Genomic DNA, 22,750 nt, shown 5'->3' with positions numbered 1-22,750 from the left:
TTGACTGTTTTACCACTGGGCAGGGGATTTGCCACGAAAGCTCGAGCCCGACTGTTTTATGGGCTTGACCTCTCTTCAGTCTTTATCTTCTATCTTCTCTCCTCACTCTCACTCCAAAGAATCGTTGCGAACCCATATAGGCAGCCACCATTCTCAGTCTTAGAGGCAACAATCGAGTCCAAGCACTAGTCGCCTCTCTCTCCGATGGTGAGTCTTCTCTCTCTCTCTCTCTCTCTCTCTCTCTCTCTCGCTCGTCTCTCTCGCAGTTCTCATTCTCAGTTTCTCATTCTCTGTCGCATATTCTCACTTTCTTAGGAACTGGTGCCACCAGTGAACTATGGCGGTGAGTTCTCTCTCTCTCTCTCTTTCCCTCTCTCTCTCTCTCTCTGTCTATCTCTCTCGCTCATCTCTCTCGCAGTTATCATTCTCAGTTTCTCATTCACTGTCGCATATTCTCACTTTCTTAGGAACCGGTGCCACCAGTGAACTGTGGCGATGAGTTCTCTCTCTCTCTCTCTCTCTCTCTCTTTGTGTGTGTTCCATCTTCTCAATGTTCTCATTCTCACCAGTGAACACCAACGCCACCAATGAACTCAGGCAAACTCATTTTCACCTATGAACACCGGCGCCACCAGTGAATTCCAGCGAACTCATTCTCACTAGTGAACACCTACGCCACCAGTGAACTCCGGCGAACTCTATATGCAATATTTAATAAAAGTTAAAAAAATCATTGTTAGGTCGGTTTTCGGGTTTTTTAAGAGGGTCGGGCTCGAGCCCAAGTTGTAGGCCCATTGGTTGAGCCGGGATCGAGATCAGACCTGAAAAGATTCTATTAATAAGGAGTAAATGCTTGGCCCGAGCCCGACCCAGCCCGGCCCATGAACAGGTCTAATCACATCCATGTGAGCCACCCAACTTTTACTACAGTAAAAGAAATCAGCCTTTCTCGCTGATAGATTGTTGTCCATTCCGTAACTGGTTTAGTCGCCCAATTTTTCTTAAAAGTTAATACATTTTGGGTCATCGTTTTGCAAAGCAAAGTGCAACCATTTATCTCTTTGTTCGCTAAAAAATCATTTGATGTTCTATTGACGGATTATTGTGGGAACTGGGTGACTAGGTCCTTGAAAAATTTATACACCCATCTCAACTATTGAGAAGGGAAAAATAAGGATTTTAAAAGTTTAAATGGATAACATGATGGCATGCATATATAAACGGTTTCTTAACTTGTCTATTAATTAGGGTAATTTAAGTCCAGTGAGTTAATAGTAAGGTATTTTTAAGTCCATTTTATAGGACCTCAGGTCCTAACAAACTGTGAGAGCTGGCTCGTTTCGTTGGTGTATTAACTAATTTGTTCCAGCATTGATGCAGAATGGAATCCCGCAACCAGTGCTTTGGATAAAAAGGATTAAAGGGAAATTATTACACATAAAAAAAAAAAGACAACATAACAGAAAAAGGAAAAAACCTTTGCCCAACAGCCAGAACAACAGTGTGAGACCCCAACCCAAAACTTTTAGATAGCAAACACCCAGATAACCTTTCCTAAGAACAACAAAGCACAGGCCGCTTAAGAAACGAGCATAAAAGTCTCTAAACACAAAATCATAACTGATCAACAGAAGTGTGTTCCCCTCCCACCTCTCCCTCTTCCTCTGATCGCTTTTTCTTTTCTTGGATCAGCCTTTACGGAAGCATCCATGTAGAACTTGTCCAACCTTCTTAATTTTCTACTTCCAGGCAAGCCCCCAAATTTGAGGGCCGCCTCAGAATTCATTAAGTAAAAATCCATCTCTTCTTTGCTAACTCTTACCTCACTCTCATCTCTCAACCTTTCTACCTCCAGCTCATATCTTTTAAAAGCTTCATTTGCAATCTTTTCTCCACCCCAAAAACAAAAACCACACAGATTAGCCATCTAGACCTATCTTTCAATCAGAGTATCCATAAAATTGGGCTTCCCTAGTCCTTTAGGAGGCTCCAAAGCTCTAATACCCGGGACTGCTCCTTTGCCACCCTTCTCTTTCGAGGCTTCTACCAAAGCCTCCAATTCGCCCCTTTTCCCTCTTTAATCTGACTCCGGATCACCTGCCCACAAGAACTCTGCCCACGTCTACTCACAACACACTATCCCGGAATATTGCCTCCTATATAATACCAATTAAGAGGATGAGATATTCTCCATGTGTAGCTGCGATGTTATGTGGGTAGACGTGGATAGAGTTTGTGTGGGCAGGAGATCCAGACTCCTTTAATCTTCAGTATTTAGTCTTTACTCTTTCAATATTTTAGTTTTCAAGTTTTCTCTTTTAAATTTGTATTTTTCCGATTAATTCCTCTAATTTTGGCATTTATCATTTTGTTTCTTCATCTTTTGAAATTGCAGTTAGTTTCAGGGTTCACCTAAGTTGATCCGTTGGTCTGTTTTAGGGTTGGGGTATAGCCTTTTCTGACCCTATCCAAAATTGCCTTGACCCGACATGAACCTGATGCAGATAAGGGTGTCAATGGATCAGTTTTGGATTGAACCCCGTCCAGTCCAAAATCAATTTGGGTGGATTGGACAGACCAATAAGACATATAGGATTGGATCAATCTGGTCCAAAATATTTATTCGATTGGATTGGACCTGGTCCGTTCATAACAAATTTATATTGGATTGGGTTGGATTAAGCCAATATCTAGTCCATCGATATAAGATAAGAATATATGTGTCAATAGACCGGGTTTGGGTTGAACTTGAAACCAATTTAAATTAGAATGAATTTGAACAGATTGAACGGTCCAGACATTGAATTGAACGGTCCAGACAATGAATTGGATCAGATTGGACATTTGGACCATATCCAATCAAATTGACACTCCTCTGCAGACAACCCAATTGCTAGGTCTTTCGAAAGTTGTTGCGTCCCTATTTTATTGGGGGCTTCAAAAGGATGCAGACAATCCAATTACTTTTCATTGATTATTTTTTATGTTCAGTAAAGAAAGAATACTTGGGCTGGTGACTTTGGCTGCATGGTACAGTGAATGCACTATAGATTTTGGTACATTATTTTCTATGATAAAGGGTTAAAAACCATCACAATCCTATAATATATACAGAGAGAGAAAGAACTATAACAAAACCAGAGAAGACGATATAATTTAACTGTTAAATCGATTATTTATGCTATTATCTGAAAGCTAGCTGGAGTACTAAAACCCTCATTCATCTCCATGGGATCCATTCTCCAAATTTGCTCCTCTTTTTTGCCATCTTTTCTACCTGTTTCCGGTTCACCACACAACAGTAATGTAAGAATGTTGTTGAAGATAAAGAACTCAACTAATAGAAAAAAAAAAGAAATAGATGAAAGACCATATGCAAGAGCTTGGACTTACACTCATAAAGCGCAGAAAGACTTAGGAGAACAAAGAAAACGAAGAACATAACATTGAACTTGGGAGTTGCCATGGATGAAATTCATGTAAGATAATTAAGATGCGATCCTCAATTCATGTAAGATAATTAAGATCAGAGGAAGGTGGTATGAAATTTACATCAGTTTTTTGATGCAATATTTGCACTGCCTAAGAGACAAAGCCTGTATTTGGTTGCAATGCAAATAAATTTGCACTGATGCAAAATTATGGTAGTGTAAATTCTGAAATATTTTTGTTTTAAATTTCAGTTTATCTTATTTGATTGCAGTATAAATGAAGTAAATCAAAACCTGAAGTAGAATAAAGCAAAACCCATAACAAAATTAAACAAGAATTTGCATATTTTTCATTTGCATTCCCGTGCATTTGTTTTAGTGCAAATAAAATTACACTGCAACCAAACACAGCCAAAAGTTTACATTAAATAGAAATACAAAATTAAACTTGGAGACAAATTTATATTTAATTCAGATTCGTATTGCAAACAAATAGCCTTAAGGAAAAATTTTCAACTCGCAAATATAAAGCTGATGACATCCACTATTTAATGCACATAAAATATTATAAATAAAGAATCAAAGTATAGAATATTAATATATATGAGCGGAGATCTCATTGATATTATTACAGATACTTGGAAAACTAAAGATTGTAAATATTTTTTTGTAAGAGGTTTCATTGCCATTTTTGCCAATAATGATGGCTGCGATAAAAGCTGTGTAACCGCCAATAATGATGTTTCACGAGTAGGAATGCCAACGGGGCGGGGCAGGGACGGGGGAGCCTCTCTCCATTCCCGTCCCCATGAAAATCCCCATTCCTGTCTCTGATGCAACAACAACCACAACAGCAACAACCTCAGCAGCAACAACAATAGCAGCTTGGAGCGCCTCTAGATTCCAAATCTCGACTTGATAATTTAGCTCACAGCAGCGGTCAATGGCGTCTGCCACCCCGACTTGTGCTGGAAAGTAGAGTTGAACCCTCCATCTTCTATGGAGGAGTTCCTCCACTAGGCCAACAAGTTCACAAAGAAGAAGGAGGATTGGGATCCAGGTTAGATCTGATTGGGAAGAGGAAGTGAGCAGAAGAAGAAGCAACAAGCAGGAAGCAGTGATATAATTATATTACCACCATTGTAAACCACTGTACCAAACCTAAGTAAATCTCTTTTCCTAATTATTTCTTTCTTTGGTTCTTTTTTTTTTCTCTAGACCACAAGAAGCCAGACCAATCCATAAGAAGAAAACCAGGCTGGCATTGGAAAACCATTTGAAGATTTTATATGGGTAGCTAGCAATCATATAATTAAAACAATGGACAAAACTTTCTGATTGCTTTTCAAATTCCTCATAAACAGCCAAATAAATAAAATGATTGAATTGAATCGAACCAGAAAAATCAAATTTCAAAGCTTCATACATTTGCCAAACTTATAACTTGGTCCTTAGACCATGTACAAAAAACAATAGAAGAAAAGGAAAAACTACTAATCATGTGGCCTTGGATGCATCAGGATATCAAAGTCACTGATAGTCCATTCTACAACTTGATCAGGGTTCATGAAAACCTCTGTACCAACGCCAATAGAGTCCCAAGACCTATCTATAGGCACAGTCCCTGGCTCCTGATAAAAAGGTAATGTGAATGCCAATTGTCCAGCCTTCGCATCTAAGACCATCGTTCCGCCAACAGCTTCTCATCTCTAGCAAGTTGAATTGGCTATTTGCACCTCCTCCCTTGAGCACATTAAGTGTGAAAATCACTTCAAAGTCTGGTGAAATTGTAAGCTGCAATATCAGAACAAACCAAAAGAAGTTAAAACTCTTAACTAACTAAAAAATATCATTGCAAATTATATGATCAAATAATCAATATGATCAGAAATCAGAAATTAATTATAGAAAAAATATAAACAAAGAAGCCAGCACATTGATACTTACATCCTTAGTCATTCCTCTGGTACCATAGCCAAATTTTCCACCAGCACTATCAGATTTCAGGGTGAGCTTTAGTGATGGGTATTTGTCTGATGTCCTCAAAAAGTGATGAAAAGCCCAACTCTTGTCCTCTCCAAGCTTCTTTTCCCATGATACAGAGTTGTAGGAAATGTTACGTGTTACTCCTTTACCAAAATCAACATCCAAGTCATAGGTGCCAAAGAAACTCCCTCTAAGAAAATTCTCCTTTCCAACAGTTTGCAAGCTGGTATAGTTATGGAACATAAGTGGCTGATTCATGCACCCCTTTCCAAAACATGAGAATCCATCTTCTGAATGTTCAAAGGGACCGACCTCCCTGCCTTTACTGGGGCACAATCCAGCATGTGTGTCTAGGTTTCCATTTCTAAGAGTAATCATCCAAAACTGATAATAGTCAGAAATAAACCTCAGGTCGTTCTCATGTACCTCACACTTGGAACCAAGATACAGTTCCTTCTGAACAGCATACAAATCTGGGTCATTAAGATGAGACAAATCTTGTCCCCTGAATGAACTAGGAAAAGGCTTTCCAACACTTAATCTGTTATCGGCTTCTGTGACTCTATGCCGAACAGAGAATGTCTTAGGATGGACATCAAAGCAATCAGCTGCTGCCGGGCTCCCCATCTTAGGAGCTTCAGATCCAACCTTGTTACAGTAGTTCCATGAGTCTATGGCCAATCTAAGGTTAGAATTTCTCATACCAGGATCTCCCACAACGGAATATTCAGGTCCAGGCCACTCGTAATCATCTAATTGACCGAAGGAAACAGTGAAGGAAAAGATTGAAAGGAAGGAAAGAATAGCTAACACCATAGCCATTTTGTTTGTTGCAGACGCACGCACTGCAGATAAACAGAAGAGAAGAGAAATCAGTGTAATGGAACAGAAAATGAATAAAGAGAAAGAGAAACAAAGGAAGGGAGAAGAGACTTACCGTAATGATTTCTCGGTGTTGAAACGACAAGAATAGGAAATAAGACAGCCGGCCAACCGAAAAGGAAGGCTAAAATGTTGGAGTTGGAGTAGGATTAATTATTAGTAGAAACGGCTGCTCGAATGGAATTCTTAACCGACTTAACTAACAGAGTAACAGATACAGAGATTATTAGTAGAAGCGGTAACAAGAAAACCGGTGAACCGACAAAAGCTGATTCAGTATTCGTCTGTTTGGAGAGAACATTTGACAATCACAACAACTAACGGCTGCCTTTTTTATGGCGGTTACTAACGCTCCACACCGACCAAAGCTGATAGCTCTTTGTGAAGATCGGGTCGGGTCGGGTCTGGATCTAAGTGGAACCAGAACCGTCCCGGTTAATATTCCGGACAGTTATAGTGAAGACTAGGGGGGTAAACGGATCGAATTCGAATCGGATCAGGTAATATCCGAATTTGAATCCGATTAGAAAATCCAATATCTGAATTCGATCCGATATGTGACGGATATTGAAAATTAATATCCAAATTCAAATCCAATTAAATATTCAAATATTCTATTCGAGTCGAATTTGATTAATTGATTATTTTAGATAATTAATAAATATTTTTTTGATATAAAATATATAAATATATAAATTATTTACATAACTTAATTATTATATATAAATTATGTAAAATATTTTATATATTATATATAAGAATTAAATAATCAGTCGAATTCGGATATCTATCGAATCGAATAAGGCCATATCCGAATTTGAATCCGATTAACTATTCGATAAGAATATGATATCCGAATTCGACCGATTAGATATTCGAATTATCCAAATTCAATTCGATTATGTCGAATATCAAATTCAAAATCAAATTTTCGAATACCGTTGACACCTTACTAAAGATTATATATGTTTTTATTTAATAACAACTTAAAATTTTAAATTTTGATATTATAACCTTAACAAAATTGATAAAAAAATATTTAATTAATTATACATATGTTAATAAATAAAATATCTTTTAGATATTATTTATCAAATTTATCATTTCAAACATAAAAAATGATAGAAATTATAAAAAAATTAAGAAAATGTTATATATTCAAATTTCAATCAAATAATCAGTTTCGGGTCTGAATTGGTTCAGGACAGGCAAGTGCCAGAACCGACCCAATTATTAACCGGGACAAAACCATAACCATGGAACCAGATCCCATTATAATCGGTTTGATCTGTTCAGGTACATCGGATAGACATGACCCCTTGATAGTCCTATCTAAAGAGAGCTATCCATTGACTAAAATGCAAAGGGTTGGATGTGAATCCCCTGATTTGTCGGTTGCTTAGGATGTTGGGTTAGGCCAGCTTATGGGAATCTATGTCAGTTTTGATCTTGTAGGGAGATACATTCAAGTGAATCCGCATTCTATTACCCCTTGGGTCAATCTTTTACATTGACCCTTCAATAAAAATTTTCCGCATCATCTTGAATAATCTAGGGATAAGTGGACTGTATTCCACCTCAGAAATCTAAAATTGCAGCCCCCATCCCCTATAAACCGCATCATGCCCGTGAATTTGGCATTAATTCACGGTCAGGATTCAATCCACTCCTAGAAATCTTAGCTTTGCCCTAGGGGTGGACTGAATGGTTAAGGGGGTGTTATATAGTGTTGATGAGAAACTGGTCGGGGTGGACTGGTCCACACCACACCCTGTGGCAGAGACCAATCCACACCACATCACAATTAGACCTGTTCATGGGCCGGGTGGCCCGACAGGCCGGCCCGGCCCAGCCCGACCCCCGGACGGGCTTGAACAGAATTTTTGGCCCGCGGGCTTAACCCCGGGCCAAAAAGCCCGGCCCGCATAAAATTCGAGCCGGGCTCGGGCTTTGCCAAAATAGCCCAGCCCGAGCCCGACCCGGCCCGACTTATAGTTAAACTTAAGTAAAGCCGGCCCGACCTATAGTTAAACCTAAGTAAAAACCCTATGTGATGTCTATTTGAATAAATGCTTTGATTTGAGGTCATTGATTCACTTGTAGACCCACTGTTCATTTAAATAGGGGAAAAAACATTTAAATTAAAATAGAAAATGTCAGAAAATTTTGAATTTCTTTTATTAGGTCAGGCTTCGGGCTCGGGCTCGGGCTTCGGGCTTTTCATCAGGGTCAGGCTCGGGCCCAAGTTGTAGGCCCGTTGGTCGGGCCGGGCTCGGGCTCGGGCCTAACAGTTTTCTGTTAATAAAGAATCAAAACCCGTCCCGAGCCCGACCCGGCCGGCCCATGAACAGGTCTAACCACAATCCACAACTATTCTAAACTATGGACAAACTGTGTGGACTAGACCAGCCTACACCCACAGTGGACTAGACCAATCCACACCACACCACCAACATTTTAAAAAACGACTTAGAAATGGAACCGTTCTGACCACCGGTTTTCGGGTCGACGGTCGGACCATTTCGAATGGATGGCCCGTTCTGACAAACAAATTAAAAAATAAAAAAAATAATTAAAAATAAAAAATGACAAAAAATCATTGAACGGGTTGATGGATTGATCACTCGGGTCAACGGGTTGTTGACTTTTTCAATGGTTTTTATTCAAAAACCGGGTTTGGGGTAAAATGGAACTGACTGCCTGGACATTTCCCGGGCTGAACGGTACGACCATTCAGGTCAACGGCGGTTCAAAAACCTTGATCTACATAGTTAATCATAAATTCTAATTTTTGCATTTTATATGATAAATATATTGAAAAATGCATCAATGCATTAATATTAACCAATAAATATGATTTTTTTTATAAGAACAATAGTAAAATAATTAAAATTTTAAATATTTTAAATATAATCTTATTGATAAAATATTAAAATTTAAATAAATAAAAAATTAAGTAAACTAATTAATATTTTATTGACAAAAATATTAAAATGTGAAATAGACAATAGAGTAGCCTTTCAGGGAAAGTGTGAAGTAGGGGATCAAAAATCAAGTGTGGACGGTCCCCAACCACGAGGTTTTACCGTGGATGAGAAATTAGGGTTTGAAAGGGACCTGTCCATGCTATATAGGGGTGTGGATAGGACCAGTCCCATCCACACCCAGCCGAACGCAACAAAATCCCGTGGACGGGACCAAAACGGTCTTGTCCACAAGATTTAAGCGGTTCCGAACACCGCCTAAAACCTTAAGAATCTCTGGTAGGGATAGTGGTGTTCCAATCTTGCTTTCATCATCTTGAACGAGATTTATGATTTGATATGGATGTAACAAGTAGAGGGTCAAATACCATATTCACTTGGATGCAGTGGTTTGGTTGTCACTACTCACCAAAAGGAGATTGGCTTCGGTCAAGGCAAGCCCGTGCTCACACCGTCCCAACAACCTCTTTCAACCTTTGCATCGGGAATAACTTCTCCTGAAATAAAGCACATGAGTAGGGAGATATTCCCAATGCAAGACTGTAAAAGCTTCTCGAACGGGCGTTGTCCGGATGGTAGCCCGAACTCCACCAAAAGTTGTGAAGAAGATGATTTCTTTTGTTTTAAGAGGATCTTCTCCCTCCAAATACACCACTCTCTTTGATACACCTAATTTGTAATTACTATGGATGTCAAAGGGCAGGGTTAAGTGGTAAACCTGCCTTAATATGGTTACATGTAACATTGTAAATATGGAATTTGTTGCTGCTTGGATTAACAAGGAGATGAATGTAAGACCTAGGGTTTTGGCAACTTGTGGTCATGGAAAGGTGTTTGAGGCATTGGGGTTATGTCCCTAGGGTGGTGTCTTTGATACTAGAATGTAGAGTGTTCTCATGTGTTGTACCTTGGGGTTCTGTGCCCTTATATAATTGATATTAATAATCATTTTTAAAATAAAGTTAATATTGAGAAATTAATAAAAATAATGGTAATAATTAAATAATAATATATTATTATTTTAATAGTAATTAATTAAATGATAAAATACTTAATTATTATTATTGAATAATTAAAACAATAATAATAGTTAAAAATAATGATAATAGAAAAATATTAAATAATTAAACAATTAAATATTAATAATCTAATAAAATAATAAATAAATAAATAAAATAGTAACTAATTATTACTATTTTAATAACAATAACAATATTATTGTTAATTTAATAAATAATAATAATTATTTTAGTCATATTTATCATTATGAAAATAATATTTTATTATCATTATCATTATTATTATTATTATTATTACTATTATTACTATTATTATTATTATTATTATTATTATTATTATTATTATTATTATTATTATTATTATTATTATTATTATTGATGGTGCACAATCCGGTCGGTCCTAACTGTCGGTGACCTCGCCTCTGACGAAACTGGAGGTGCCTGAAACAAGGAGGAAAATGGGGACTTCCGGGAAGGAATCCGGTTGGAACACTTCGAAGCTCAAGTTAGTGCTCTTCAGAAGGCAAGGGAAATGAGGAACTTTAAGATTAGGAAGCGCAAGAATCACATACCTCCTTTGGGAGATGGGGGCCTTTTATAATCGCCCTGTACACTCACTCCCATACCTCTACCATATCGGGCATCATAACCTCTGCCAAATCGGGTGTCGTCATTTCTGTCGGACGCCAGTTTGGGTGTCATAGCCTCTGCCAGTTGCCAGTTCGGGTGTCATAGCCGCCACTGTTCATGTCAAGGTCGTCTCTGTTACGTTTGAGATGGCGGTGGCAGGTGGCTGTTGGAGGGCGGCTGTCATGTGTCGGACTCTAATCAGCCAGGCGTGCCGCCTACGTGTACGGGCTTCCTGGGCGTCAGGTACGGTTGTTCAGTCAAGTGACTTGGAGCCGAAGTGGAGTGCGAGGTGAAGTCTTGAGTTCGGATAGAAGTGTGACCCAAACTGCTCCGGGGTGGGTCAGCTCAGGTTTTTGCCCTTTGCGTTCCTTGTAAGGCTCAGGACCTCCAAGGGAGAGCTCGGGTTCTTCCTAGGGGAGCTCGGGTCGCTGGTTCCTTTCTTGGGGGAGCTCGGGACTCCCTCTCTCAGAGCTCGGGTTATGGGCCTGCTGCTGTGCCGAGCTGGTGCTTCTGCCAGGTCACTCTTGGTTGCTTCCACGTGTCGCGTGGCCAAGGGGTCAGGTCAAATCTTCCTCCATCAATTGCCCCCACTCCCCGTGGATGGGGTCCTGACCCGGCATGGAGAGTTCATGGGATGACGGGTGGATTTGCCTTGCGACGCTTTGGCCTTGTTTTGGAGCTTCTTCGGTCTGACCTTCTTGTGTTTTTATCTCGATCAGGGTCAGCTTGGTTCGACCAGGGGTCAATCCCAGGTTGCTTGCAGCTCACGCGCGTAAATGATTTCAAATTTTTGAACATCAAGAAATGCGCGCCAACCTGACTTCTCCTCGGGGGATGCGCAGCTGGTTTTGTGGGAGTCGTTGGATGGTTTTGATCTTGGTCGTTGATGCGCGAGTACAGTGGCTATAAATAGTGGGGGGCCCTGGTCACTTTCCTTCGCTATCCTTCAGCATTCGTTCCATGAGCTCGTGTCTCAGGCTATCAACTCGCGTCACTTTTCGTAGTCCGGTAGCTTTTCCTAGTGAGTCCTCAGCCTTCTCTTTGTTTCGATGTCTAGCTTGGGTAGTTTAGATAGTCTCCTAGGGGGTCTGATGCTGGTTCTATGAACCGAGCTGCTGCCCCCGATAGCCTTAGTGAGTCTGAGGCGGGGCCCGAGGAAGAGCTCAAGTTTGAGCCCATAGGCCGAGTCACCTCGGGTAGTTTGGCATCCACCTCCCATCGAGGTCGGGTGCCAAACAAGTTCGGACCTTCCACTATGACGCCCGAGAGGCTTTGGTCCCTTATCACCCAGTACAACTTGCTCGAGGAGTATACTTACATTTTACCCTCGGGCGACTTCCCTTGGGAACACGGTCCGGACGAGATCGTGATATTCCGGGAGCAGTTTGTTGTCGGGCTGCGCCTTCATTTCCACCCTCTCATTGTCGAGGTCATGAACCACTTCGGCGTCACTGTAGGTCAGCTTCACCCGAACTCTATCCGTAACCTTGTCGGGACCATCTCCCTTTGGTGTGAACACTGCCTTCCTTTGGACCTGGAAATTTTTTCCGCTATTCTCGTGCTTAAGAAACAAGCGGGTCCCCTGCCCAGGCATAGGAGGGCGTACTACTTGTCACCTCGTCTGAGCTTCAAGCTCTTACACGATCTCCCAAATAAGGTCCCGGCATGGAAGCGGGACTACTTCGTGGTTCAAAGTGCTACGGGGTGCTCGTTTCCTTCTGAGTGAGGGTTGGCCGTTCCTGACCTCAGTGTCGCATTAGACGAAGATACGGTGAAGGGCCTCAAGGACTGGGCTGGCTCGGGCTTAAATGCGAAGTCTACCTGATGGAGGACAAGCTTATTCAGGCCGGTTTGAGTTCGGGTAGGTTTCTTGCTCAAATAATACTTTTGCTTTTGTTTTTATTCTCGTCTTTTGACGCCGAGCTCCTTTTTGCAAGTGTTATGGAGGCAGAGAAGATCCGAGGTGCGAGTCTGTTCAATGGTATGAAAAGGAGGAAACAAGCTGCTAAGCAGGTCCGCGCCGATCCTTCCCAGGTTGCGGAGCCCAAGGCACCGAGAATGGAGCCTCCTGGGGAGCCCGAGGTGCCCCCTCTAGTTCAGGAAGCGGCAGGGGTCCCCTATGCTAACACTGATTATACACGGGCTGTGCCTTCAGGCTCGGGAAGTCACAATGAGGTTGGGAGTGTGCAGATGCCGAGCTACTTTCTCTGAAAAAGCAAGAAGGTCATTTGCCCCGAGGAGGTCACGGCGTGGGCCGATCTTCTTACAAATCTCACAGGTGCTCGGGCTGCCTCTCACGCCATGGTGGTAAGTCGAAGTAGTGTTTGTCCCCCCTGATTTTTTTTTTTTTTACCGAGCTGATTTGTTCTCATTCTGGCAGGTGAACTCCTCTATCCACACTTTGGCAATCCAGACGGAGAGGGGCTTGAAGCGAGCACAAGCTGCAGAAGCGGCTTCCCGTGCTGCGCGAGCGGAGCTAACGAGGTCTCGGAGGGACAAAGAGGCCTTAGGAATGGTGGTGAGGCACATGGCGGACCTGAAGTTGGACCTGGAGCATCAGGTCGAGTACCTTCAGAATGATATCAGGGAGAAGACAGAGATCTTCTCTCAGGCCGTCGAGGAGGCGAAGGTGAAGGCTGTTAATGATTATATCGCCTCGCCGCGCTTTGACGACATGATGGTGGGCTCGTACAGAAGGGGTTTCAAGTTGAGCCGATGGATGACAAGGAACATGTACCCCAAGCTCGACATTAGTACCATAACCACTTCGCGCATCACTCTGGAAATGGCTGCTGCAGCTGATGATTACGCAGATTCCGAAGACGAAGCGGGACCTTCGGGTATTGTCGAAGTCCCTTCTAAAGGCGAGGAAGATGTACCTCTAGGCTTGTGAGCTCGTTTGTGTTTTTGTTTTTTGTTTTTTTGATGAAGTGTAAACAAATTTATTTTGCAATGAATAGTTCCCCTTTATTGGCAAAGTGTTGGGCAGTTATTTTCTTTTCTCTTTTTTTTTTTCGCCGAGCTGACCTGTGAATGTTCCCCTTCCTGTACCAGGTGCGGGCCACTCCCCTAAAGGTTGTAGTGAACGCTACACACATGCAGGATTCACTGGCCCTGGCCAGGTGCATTTGGGACTGGAAAGCATCGGCGTGGTCATTGGGGTCAAAGGACCCATCATACTTGTCTAGGGGAGGGAGTTTGAAATCTTTGGGCATGGGAACCACAAGGAGTTCTGATGACACAGGGGAAGGGACTGAAATAACAGGGGCAACTTTCACCTCGTCCGAGCTTGCTTCTTTTCCTCGGAGCTCGGGCAAGACGCGGGTAGTAGTTCGGCGATCTTGCCGGCGTCTTCACTACCGCTTAGAAGGCCTGGTATTGGCGCTGCTTGCCTCGGTGTTGCCGAGCTCAATGGGCCCGGACTGTTGGTAGTTTGCGGCTAGGACGCCGAACTAGTTTTCTTCGAGCAGGAGCTCAAACTTGGAGTGCCAAGGGTCTGACTTGGTCGGCAAGGAAGTTCCTGATCCGCCGGCGAGCTGCAAGGCGGGGGTAATCAGTCTTTCCCTCCTGCCCGAGGATGAGGCTTGGCTTCTGGAGGGGTGTTGGAGTTGGGAAGCTTCCCCCGGTGAAGGCGCCCGCCCTAAGGGGAGGGCTTGACCGGCTTGGCAGCAGGGTGCCGAGGTGGGAGTTGTGGTTGACTCAGAGGCAGTTGAGGGAACTGCTGCTGGTAGTGATACTGAGAAATGTGGTGTAGTACTTGCTGCTGATGAAGCTGATGCTGCTGGAACTGCTGCATCTGGGCTTGCATTGACCGCACGCATTGCATCATGTCATCATCTTGGTTCTGGCCAGTCACCAGAGGGACAGTGGCCGATTCGGCGAAGGTTGTCTCAATAGGGAGGGGAAGGGGAACATTCACAGGTGCCACCATGCTTGGTGCATTGAGGCTAGGGATTCCGTCCATCGAGAGGGGGACGGTGAACTGTCCGATGCATATAATGGCGGGCTAAGTGTGTTCCCCTACAACATTCAAGTCGGCGCTGTGCCTGTTGCTGCTGGATGAAGCCATGGAAGCTAAGGTTTCTTTGAGAGAGAGAGAGTTAATGGTTAGGGGAGGCTTTTTGAAGTCTTCCCATAGACGGCGCCAAATGATAGTGCACAATCCGGTCGGTCCTAGCTGTCGATGACCTCACCTTTGACGAAACTGGAGGTGCTTGAAACAAGGAGGAAAATGGGGACTTCCGGGGAGGAACCTGGTTGGAACACTCAGAAGCTCAAGTTAGTGCTCTTCAGAAGGCAAGGGAAATGAGGAACTTTAAGACTAGAAAGCGCAAGAATCACATACCTCCTTCTTTGGGAGATGGGGGCCTTTTATAGTCGCCCTATACACTCACTCCCATACCTCTGCCAGGTCGGGCATCATCACCTCCACCAGATCGGGTGTCATCATTTCTGTCGAATGCCAGTTTGGGTGTCATAGCCTCTGCCAGTTGCCAGTTTGGGTGTCATAGCTGCCACTGTTCTTGTCAGGGCCGTCTCTGCTACGTCTGAGATGGTGGTGGCAGGTGGCCATTGGAGGGCGGCTATCATGTGTCGGACCTCTAACCAGTCAGGTGTGCCGCCTCCGTGTACGGGCTTCCTGGGCGTCTGGTACGGTTGTTCAGTCTGGCGACTTAGAGCCGAAGTGGTGTGCGAGGTGAAGTCTTGAGTTCGGATAGAAGTGTGGCCCGAACTGCCCCGGGGTGGGTCAGCTCGGGTTTTTGCCCTTTGCGCTCCTTGTAAGGCTCAGGACCTCCAAGGGAGAGCTCGGGTTCTTCCTTGGGGAGATCGGGTCACTGGTTCCTTTCTTGGGAGAGCTCGGGACTCCCTTTCTCGGAGCTCGGATTGTGGGCCCGCTGCCGTGCCGAGCTGGCACATCTGTTAGGTCACTCTCGGTTGCTTCCACATTTCGCGTGACCAAGGGGTCGGGCCAAATCTTCCTCCATCAATTATTATTATTATTATTATTATTATTATTATTATTATAAAGTTTTAATATAATAAGAGAATGTTACTAATAATAAATGATGAATAAAATTCACAAAGGGAAATTAGGGGATAAATAATAAAAATATTGTCATTCTGATGTTTGAAATCTAATAAAATAAGAGGTATTAAAAGAACATTGAAAGTCATTTGCTTTGAAGGTATTTGAGATTGAAAACAGGTTAAAACAACAAGGCCTTGGATAGGCCATGCTTAATTACAAATGCCATACAACTCTTTCATCAATTTTGCTTATTTTTTTTTGTAAACTACTTTTGCTTAACTGAGTGTGACTAAAAAAACAAAAGACGGTGTAAATTACAAAAAAACACCCATTGTACTATGAGGTCAGCCAATGATAATTACCCCTGAACTTACTTTGGGACAAATACTCTTCACTATTAAGTTATTAAGTTAGACGACGAAACGCATTAAATTATCAAAATATTCACTTGAACTTTCTTTATTTTATAATTTTTTTACCAATTAAGTGGTATCATAAACGTGGTAATCAATCAAGTGTTATTTATCAAAATTCTTGGGTGGGTTTTGATTGATTCCCATATCATAGATTTTCCCTTTTATTTTTCTTGTCTTTTTATCTTAAACCATAATTGACCCAAAATACTTTCATTTTCCAAAGGAAATCAGCGAGAATAACAAGGATCATTTTATTGACATACAAAAAGGTTTCTTTAAATCCGTGTTTTATTTTATTGACACAAATGTCTTTGTTCATCTTAAAATATAAAAATTATTCATTCCTTTCTCTAATAAATCAAGAAAAACCAAATGAAACCTTAAAGTTGTGTTTGGTTTGAAGAAAAAAGTAGGGTCCCTTCCTTTCCCTACTTTTTCCTTCAAACCAAACATAGCCTAAATACATATATATTGAAAAGAAACCTCTACCATTTTATCTAAATATTGAATCCGGTCAGAAATATAAACCTATAGAACTTCAATATGATATTTAGAAAATTAATCGAACCGTAAATCGTTCAAATAAATAATAAAAGGGTAATTTAGATATTTAAAATTTTTAAATAGATGAATGAGAATTTTTTCAAAGTAAACAGACGAAACTCCAAGATTGACCTGTTCATGGGCTAGGCTTTGTGTATGAATCAACATAATGAATTCAGGCCCAAGCCTGAGCTTGACTGGACCATTGGACCTAGGTCTTGAGCCCGAGCCCGACCCTCATATAAAGCCCGAAGTCCAAGCCTGGATAGAAATTTGAAAACAAATTTTTTTCTTTTATTTTATTCAATAAAAATTATTTTATTTATATTAAAAACCTTCAAAACTCAAAAATAATAAACATCTCACTATTACTTGAAAAAACAAAGAGAAGAAGAGCAAAGAAAAAATATTGTATATATATATATATTTTTTATTAAATAAAATATATATTTTATTATTTAATATATAGTATCATGTCGGGCCTGGGCTCCGGCCGGGCTTTTTTGAGAAAGCCCAAGCCCAGCCAGAAAAAAAGTTAGGTTTGGTGCTTTAGGCCCGAGCCCAAACCCAGGCCTAAAATTATGACCAAACCCAACTTATAACTGGCCAGACCGAGCCGGGCCGTTGAACTACCCGGCCCATGAATAGGTCTACTCCAAGGCAAAGGGGCATTTATTGCAAAGTGAAAGTTGAGGGAATCTTTGTGTTCAGGGGATAATTGCTATTGACGCATATTTGGGGGGAGTATTTTGTAATTTACCTAAACGAGGGGAGTGAGACAAAGGCAGGAAAGACTGAAAAAGAGACGAATTCTAACAGACAGAAGTCACAGAACCAGAAGCGAGAGACGAAGAGAAATGAGAAGAGCCATCAGTGGGCGGAGATGCCCAAAGGACTCTCTGCAAGATCGACTTCCGATCGACACTCGCCATTTAAGCACCATTCAAAACCGAGACTCTGACGCCAGTTTCTGCAGTAGCTGCCCCTCCAATTCTTCCATCGGGATAGGCCATGCCACCCCCAGCCCCATTACCGATCGCGCCCATCAGGCCTCTGCCATCCGAGTCATCAACACTTACCTCGCTTTCCACTCCTCCTCCACTGTCCTCAAGCCCCCTCTCCCCTCTGCCAAAGACATCACTGCACCATTCGCTTTCTCTTCACTCACCTCGATTCGCCCTCTTTCAAACTTGAAGAAGATCTTCCTCTTCTCCTCAAACACCTCAATTGCCCGTTCAAACTCAACAAATCCGCCCTCAAAGCTCCTGGCACTCTTCACTCTTGGCCTTCCCTTCTTGCCGTCATTCACTGGCTCATCGAGCTTGCATTCTACAATGATCACATCGCGTCTTCTTCGATAACAACGACAAATTCACTCTTCCGAGATAATAGGGTTCTTACTCACATCATAAATTGCTACTCACTCTACATCCACGGTGACGATGATGGTGTTGAAGAGGATGAAGAGGAAGCTCCATGCTGTGGAAAGAGATATTGCGGAGACAAAGCTTGCGAGGAACGATTGAGAGGAGAAATGCTGGCACCTTGATGCCACTTTAGTGCATAAGCTTAAGGAACTTGAGAATCTCTCAATTGAATGAAATTATGCTCTTAGGAGGTGAATTGCTGAGATTTGCTTGATGATTTGCATTTTTAATTGTTTTTGCCAATTCATCTCTAACTAGTGTGTTGGAGTTGCGTCAATTATTTGATTTAGAAGGTATATTGCTTCATGATCTAAATAGGTCAGAAACCATTTTAGTTTTAATTTTATAATCAAAGCATTTTGGTTTGTGGGTTTCTTGAGTATAATTTGAAATTCCATTCCATTATAGCTTTTAGGGCTGGTTTATTCCTTGTGTAGAAATTAACAGGAATATTTTTGTTTTCATTTATATTTGAATTTTTTGCTTCAGCATGCATAAAAAAATACACGTTCTTGAATTGTGTTTTTGTTTTGAATATCAAAACAAGTTGGTTTTATTTAAAATAATCAAAATTATAGTTTTTAAAACAGAAATGGATTTTGTAGTAAAGATATTATATAATTCATTTATTTTTGAAAGGTAAGGTAAAATTTTTATTCCATAGAGAAAATACAAAGTACAACAGATTCCAGGATAAAGAAAGACTAGTCTGGAATCAAAGATAGATATTATATAATTCATGTAACATGATATTAAATAACAAGATGAAAACATAATCTTTAAATCAGAAATTTAACAACATGTTTTGGTTGATGGTGCGTACTGGCTCAATTGGAAAGGTTTCTGGCTGGTTGTGGTTGAGAGTCTTGAGACTTTGGGAACAAATCCCGCCAACACCAAGGTTTGGGGCTTATTGGTAGGAGGTAGGGGGACAGGCTATCCCTGTTCTATGGCCCCATCATGAAATAAAAAAAAAGAGCATATTTTGGTTCCAGTTTTGGAAGCAAACAACACATATAACAAAGAATCTGTTTTCTGTATTTTTGTTTTTTTCTTGGTTTTGAGAATCAATTTATTTTCAAATCAGACAGTTTTGATTTGTTTTTGAAACTCACAACATGAAAAACAATCCACATTGAAGAACACTTCCTTCATGGCTACAACATTGTTTCCTTTTTGTTATTTCTAGGCTAAAGATCAGAGGCAATTATCAATATGTGTTGAACGCAAAGGATCTACCCCTGCTGAGTTGTTGGGAATTGACTACAAAGGAAGACTAAAACCTGCCCTTAGTGAATTTATGGATAACATAAAGAAAAGCTCCAAGGCAAAGTTGGAGGAATTGATTTCTATTTGACAACAGTCTGTGGAAAATGCTACTAAGATTGAGGGCAAAGGAAATTGTCTTGCAGCCCTTCAATCTAGGATTGATGACGTATGTGCTTGGGATGGGATTATACAACAGGGCATGGAATTTCTTTGTTGATGTCATGAAAATTTTCCTTTCATTTTGTTTAATAGATTCTCAAATTTGTTCTGGTTGTATATTTTGCAACCAAAAAATTGCAGGTAATTACCTTGTACCTTTTGTTAAGGCAGCAGCAGTTACATGATCTGTCTGGTTCCAATGATATTGAGGCTTTTCAAGTTCTGTGGCTTGCTTCATTATTCTGGATTGTTGGAACTTTGAAGTTAAACTTTCTTTTACTTAAGATAGGAAGAACAAAAAGAAATAAGATGTATATCTAGTTTAAGTCAAGTTGAAGGAATGACACAGTGTCCCATTTTTTGAATTCTAACATTATATACTTGCAAAAAGGGGTCTAAAATGTTGCCTTTGTTGCTATAATATTTGATACAAAAAATGCATTCATCTTGTACATTAGATATTCATTTATGTCAATTAGCAAAGAGATAAAAGGGAAATGTTATGTAAATGCGTCCTCAAGAATCCATTGAGTGTTGGATTCTAATGTGTGTTTGACACAAAGATCTTTTCTCTTTAGGAGATTCCATCCAAACCCAGAATTTCCAAGCGGTTTTTTTGCCTCTATATAAATCGACTTCAATGTGCGCATCCTATTCTTTATGTTTGGGGTTTTCATGTCAACACCATATTGTCTCATCATCCCTTTACAAACACGTGTACTTAGATGTCTTAAACTCTTTATAGATCTTGTTGCCTAAGACAACCTGCTCTACCAATAATTCTATTAATGATTGGTCCATTGAATCATTCCATCTAATCTGCCTACAATGCTTATACTTTGGTGTAGCTAGATGTTACACAAATAGGGATTTACCCTTTTGCCAGTATCCTGGGTGACTGCTTGCCGACACTTGTGAATCTTTTCCCGACACCATTCTTGGTAACCAGTCTCATATCATGAATTAGATGGATTCATACATAGCTGAAAGATGAAATTTAAAACACACTTAAATTTGAATAAAAAACATATGCCAACATTCAAAATATGAGCATCTAATTCAGATTTAGTACCACTAAATAAAATGTATGCTTGTATAGCAATAATGAAACTGAACATGTTAATAACCACAACATTAAACAAAATCAAACTATTCTCAATGTGATACAAATGGTTCATCAATAATAAAAGCATATATGAAGCCAAAACCACTAGTCTCACAACAATCCACCCCATCAGACTCCTTTTTGAGTCTGCCAATCCCGAAACATCTCCGAACCAAGCTGATCTCTAAACGAAGTCCACCTTGCAAGTTCATTTCTTTGGAGTTGTTGTGTTAAGTTGTCCTCAATTGGTGCATCATCCATGGGCTTACTCCTACTAGCATTAGAGTTGCATGCATCTGTATTCCGAATACCTTGTCGAGTTTCTACATCATTTGGATCAATGCCCATTATGTGATTATGAAGGACACAACATGCATTTACAATCTTAACCTGTGTAGGGAAATCAAAGTGTTGGGTGGAGTCTAGGATGGCCTAGCGCTTCTTTAATACACCAAATGCACGCTCTACTGCATTTCTCAATGCGGAATGCCTATGGTTGAAGATTTCTTTTGCAGATTCCAGCAACCGTCCTCAGATCTCATTGAGGTGGTACCGTGTGTTTTGATAAGGAGTTCAGAATCCCGACATATTTCTATAATCCACATCTACGAGATAGTACTTTCCTATGTTCACATGGCTTGACATTCTTAGGAGTGCCCCAGGGTGTGATCCCTCAGATGGCAGAGGCTTCCGAGCTGCGCCTGGTCGAGGTCACCGTATCCTTCCTTTTTGGTGAAGCACTTAGGTTATTCTTAGTGTTTGTTCGTTACAGGCCAAGATTGTTGGCCGATGCTTGTAGTTGAGGTCCTTGTCATTCCTTGCCTTAGCGTGAAGGCAGAGGGGACATGGCTCACAAGGGTCCATGTATCTCGACCACTATCCAGTCCGAGTGTGTGACCTCAAAAGAGGCAGTACGCGTTGGCTGGTTGTGTGGCCGAGGGGTCCTTGCCACTTGGCGAAAATAAGGACTTGCACACTAAAACACTGTGCCAAGGGGGGAGGAAAATTGCATTCATTGTTCAACTAATAGGGAGTACATTCGCTGGTAATATATCTAGATGTTTTCCGAGTTTCATGTGTAAGGGATAGGTCTTCCATTCAAATGCTCAAGCAGAAACGTGTCGGGGCTGACAATTTGCTTGATTCTATAGGGACCTTCCCAGTTGGGGCCGAGCTTTCCTACACCGGGCTCGGGCACCATGGCTTTTCTGAGGACGAGGACGAGGTCTCCTTTGTAGTGTCTTTCTTTCACACTTGAGTTATAGTAGTGAGTGAGTATCTGCTGATAGGCTACTACTCTGATCCGCACCTGTTCTCGGACTTCTTTCAACAGGTCTAGGTTAGTTTTGAGTTATTCGTTGTTCTTGGCTTCGTTGTACGCCTTGATTCAAAGCGTCGAATGGTCAATCTCTACCGGAATGACGGCCTCAGTGTCCTAAGTTAAGTTGAATGGGGCTTCTCTCATGCCTATCCGAGGTGTCATCCGATAGGCCCACAGGACGCTGTTTAGTTTGTTTACCCAGAGGCTTGTGGCTTTCTTGAATCTGGTCTTCAGCCCTTCTAGGATAGTCTGGTTGGTAACCTCGGCTAGGCCGTTTGTTTGGAGATAGCCCACCGAGGTGTATTATTTCTTGATGCCGAGGGAGGCACACCATTCTCAGAATCTCACGTCATCGAACTGCTTCCCATTGTCGGTGACTAGCATGTGAGGGATGCCAAATCGACCGATGATGTTTTTCTAGAAGAAATTTTGTACTATTCTGGCTGTGATGGTAGCCAGGGGCTCAGCTTTGACCCATTTGGTGAAGTAGTTGATGGCGACAACGAGGTACTTTTTGTTTCCAGTGCCTTGTGGGAAGGGGCCGAGGAA

At 41.4% G+C, this 22,750-nt stretch overlaps 1 protein-coding gene and 1 pseudogene across 2 annotated transcripts; one reads left to right on the top strand and one right to left on the bottom strand.

Annotated features, from left to right (window-relative positions):
- Positions 1-4,790: 4,790 nt before the first annotated feature.
- On the bottom strand, positions 4,791-6,533 carry LOC104599833 (uncharacterized). Of its 2 annotated transcripts, XM_088886862.1 has the most exons (3): positions 6,355-6,533; positions 5,379-6,262; positions 4,791-5,225 (listed from the first exon to the last, which is right to left on the bottom strand). In XM_088886862.1, the coding sequence occupies exons 2-3, from the start codon at positions 6,237-6,239 to the stop codon at positions 5,037-5,039; spliced, it is 1,050 nt and encodes a 349-aa protein (XP_088742988.1). In that variant the 5' UTR covers positions 6,240-6,262; positions 6,355-6,533; the 3' UTR covers positions 4,791-5,036. The 2 variants fall into 2 exon arrangements, with proteins under 2 accessions (XP_088742988.1, XP_088742989.1); XM_088886863.1 differs by lacking the exon at positions 6,355-6,533 and having other exon boundaries at positions 5,379-6,342.
- An 11,244-nt stretch (positions 6,534-17,777) lies between these two features.
- On the top strand, positions 17,778-18,469 carry LOC148804368 (kinetochore protein NDC80 homolog; annotated as a pseudogene).
- Positions 18,470-22,750: the final 4,281 nt, after the last annotated feature.

The sequence above is a fragment of the Nelumbo nucifera genome, chromosome 1 (genome assembly GCF_055504915.1).
Source record: "Nelumbo nucifera cultivar China Antique chromosome 1, China Antique-T2T, whole genome shotgun sequence".
Taxonomy (NCBI): Eukaryota; Viridiplantae; Streptophyta; class Magnoliopsida; order Proteales; family Nelumbonaceae; genus Nelumbo; species Nelumbo nucifera.
This window is presented reverse-complemented; position numbering and strand designations above follow the sequence as displayed.

What these genes read in the sequence shown, in the direction of transcription:
- LOC104599833 (XM_088886862.1), bottom strand. Translation starts at nt 6,239, where the DNA reads ATGGCTATGGTGTTAGCTATTCTTTCCTTCCTTTCAATCTTTTCCTTC. An exon ending in CCAGAGGAATGACTAAGGAT is followed by an intron (nt 5,226 to 5,378) that starts GTAAGTATCAAT and finishes CTGATATTGCAG; the next exon opens with CTTACAATTTCACCAGACTT.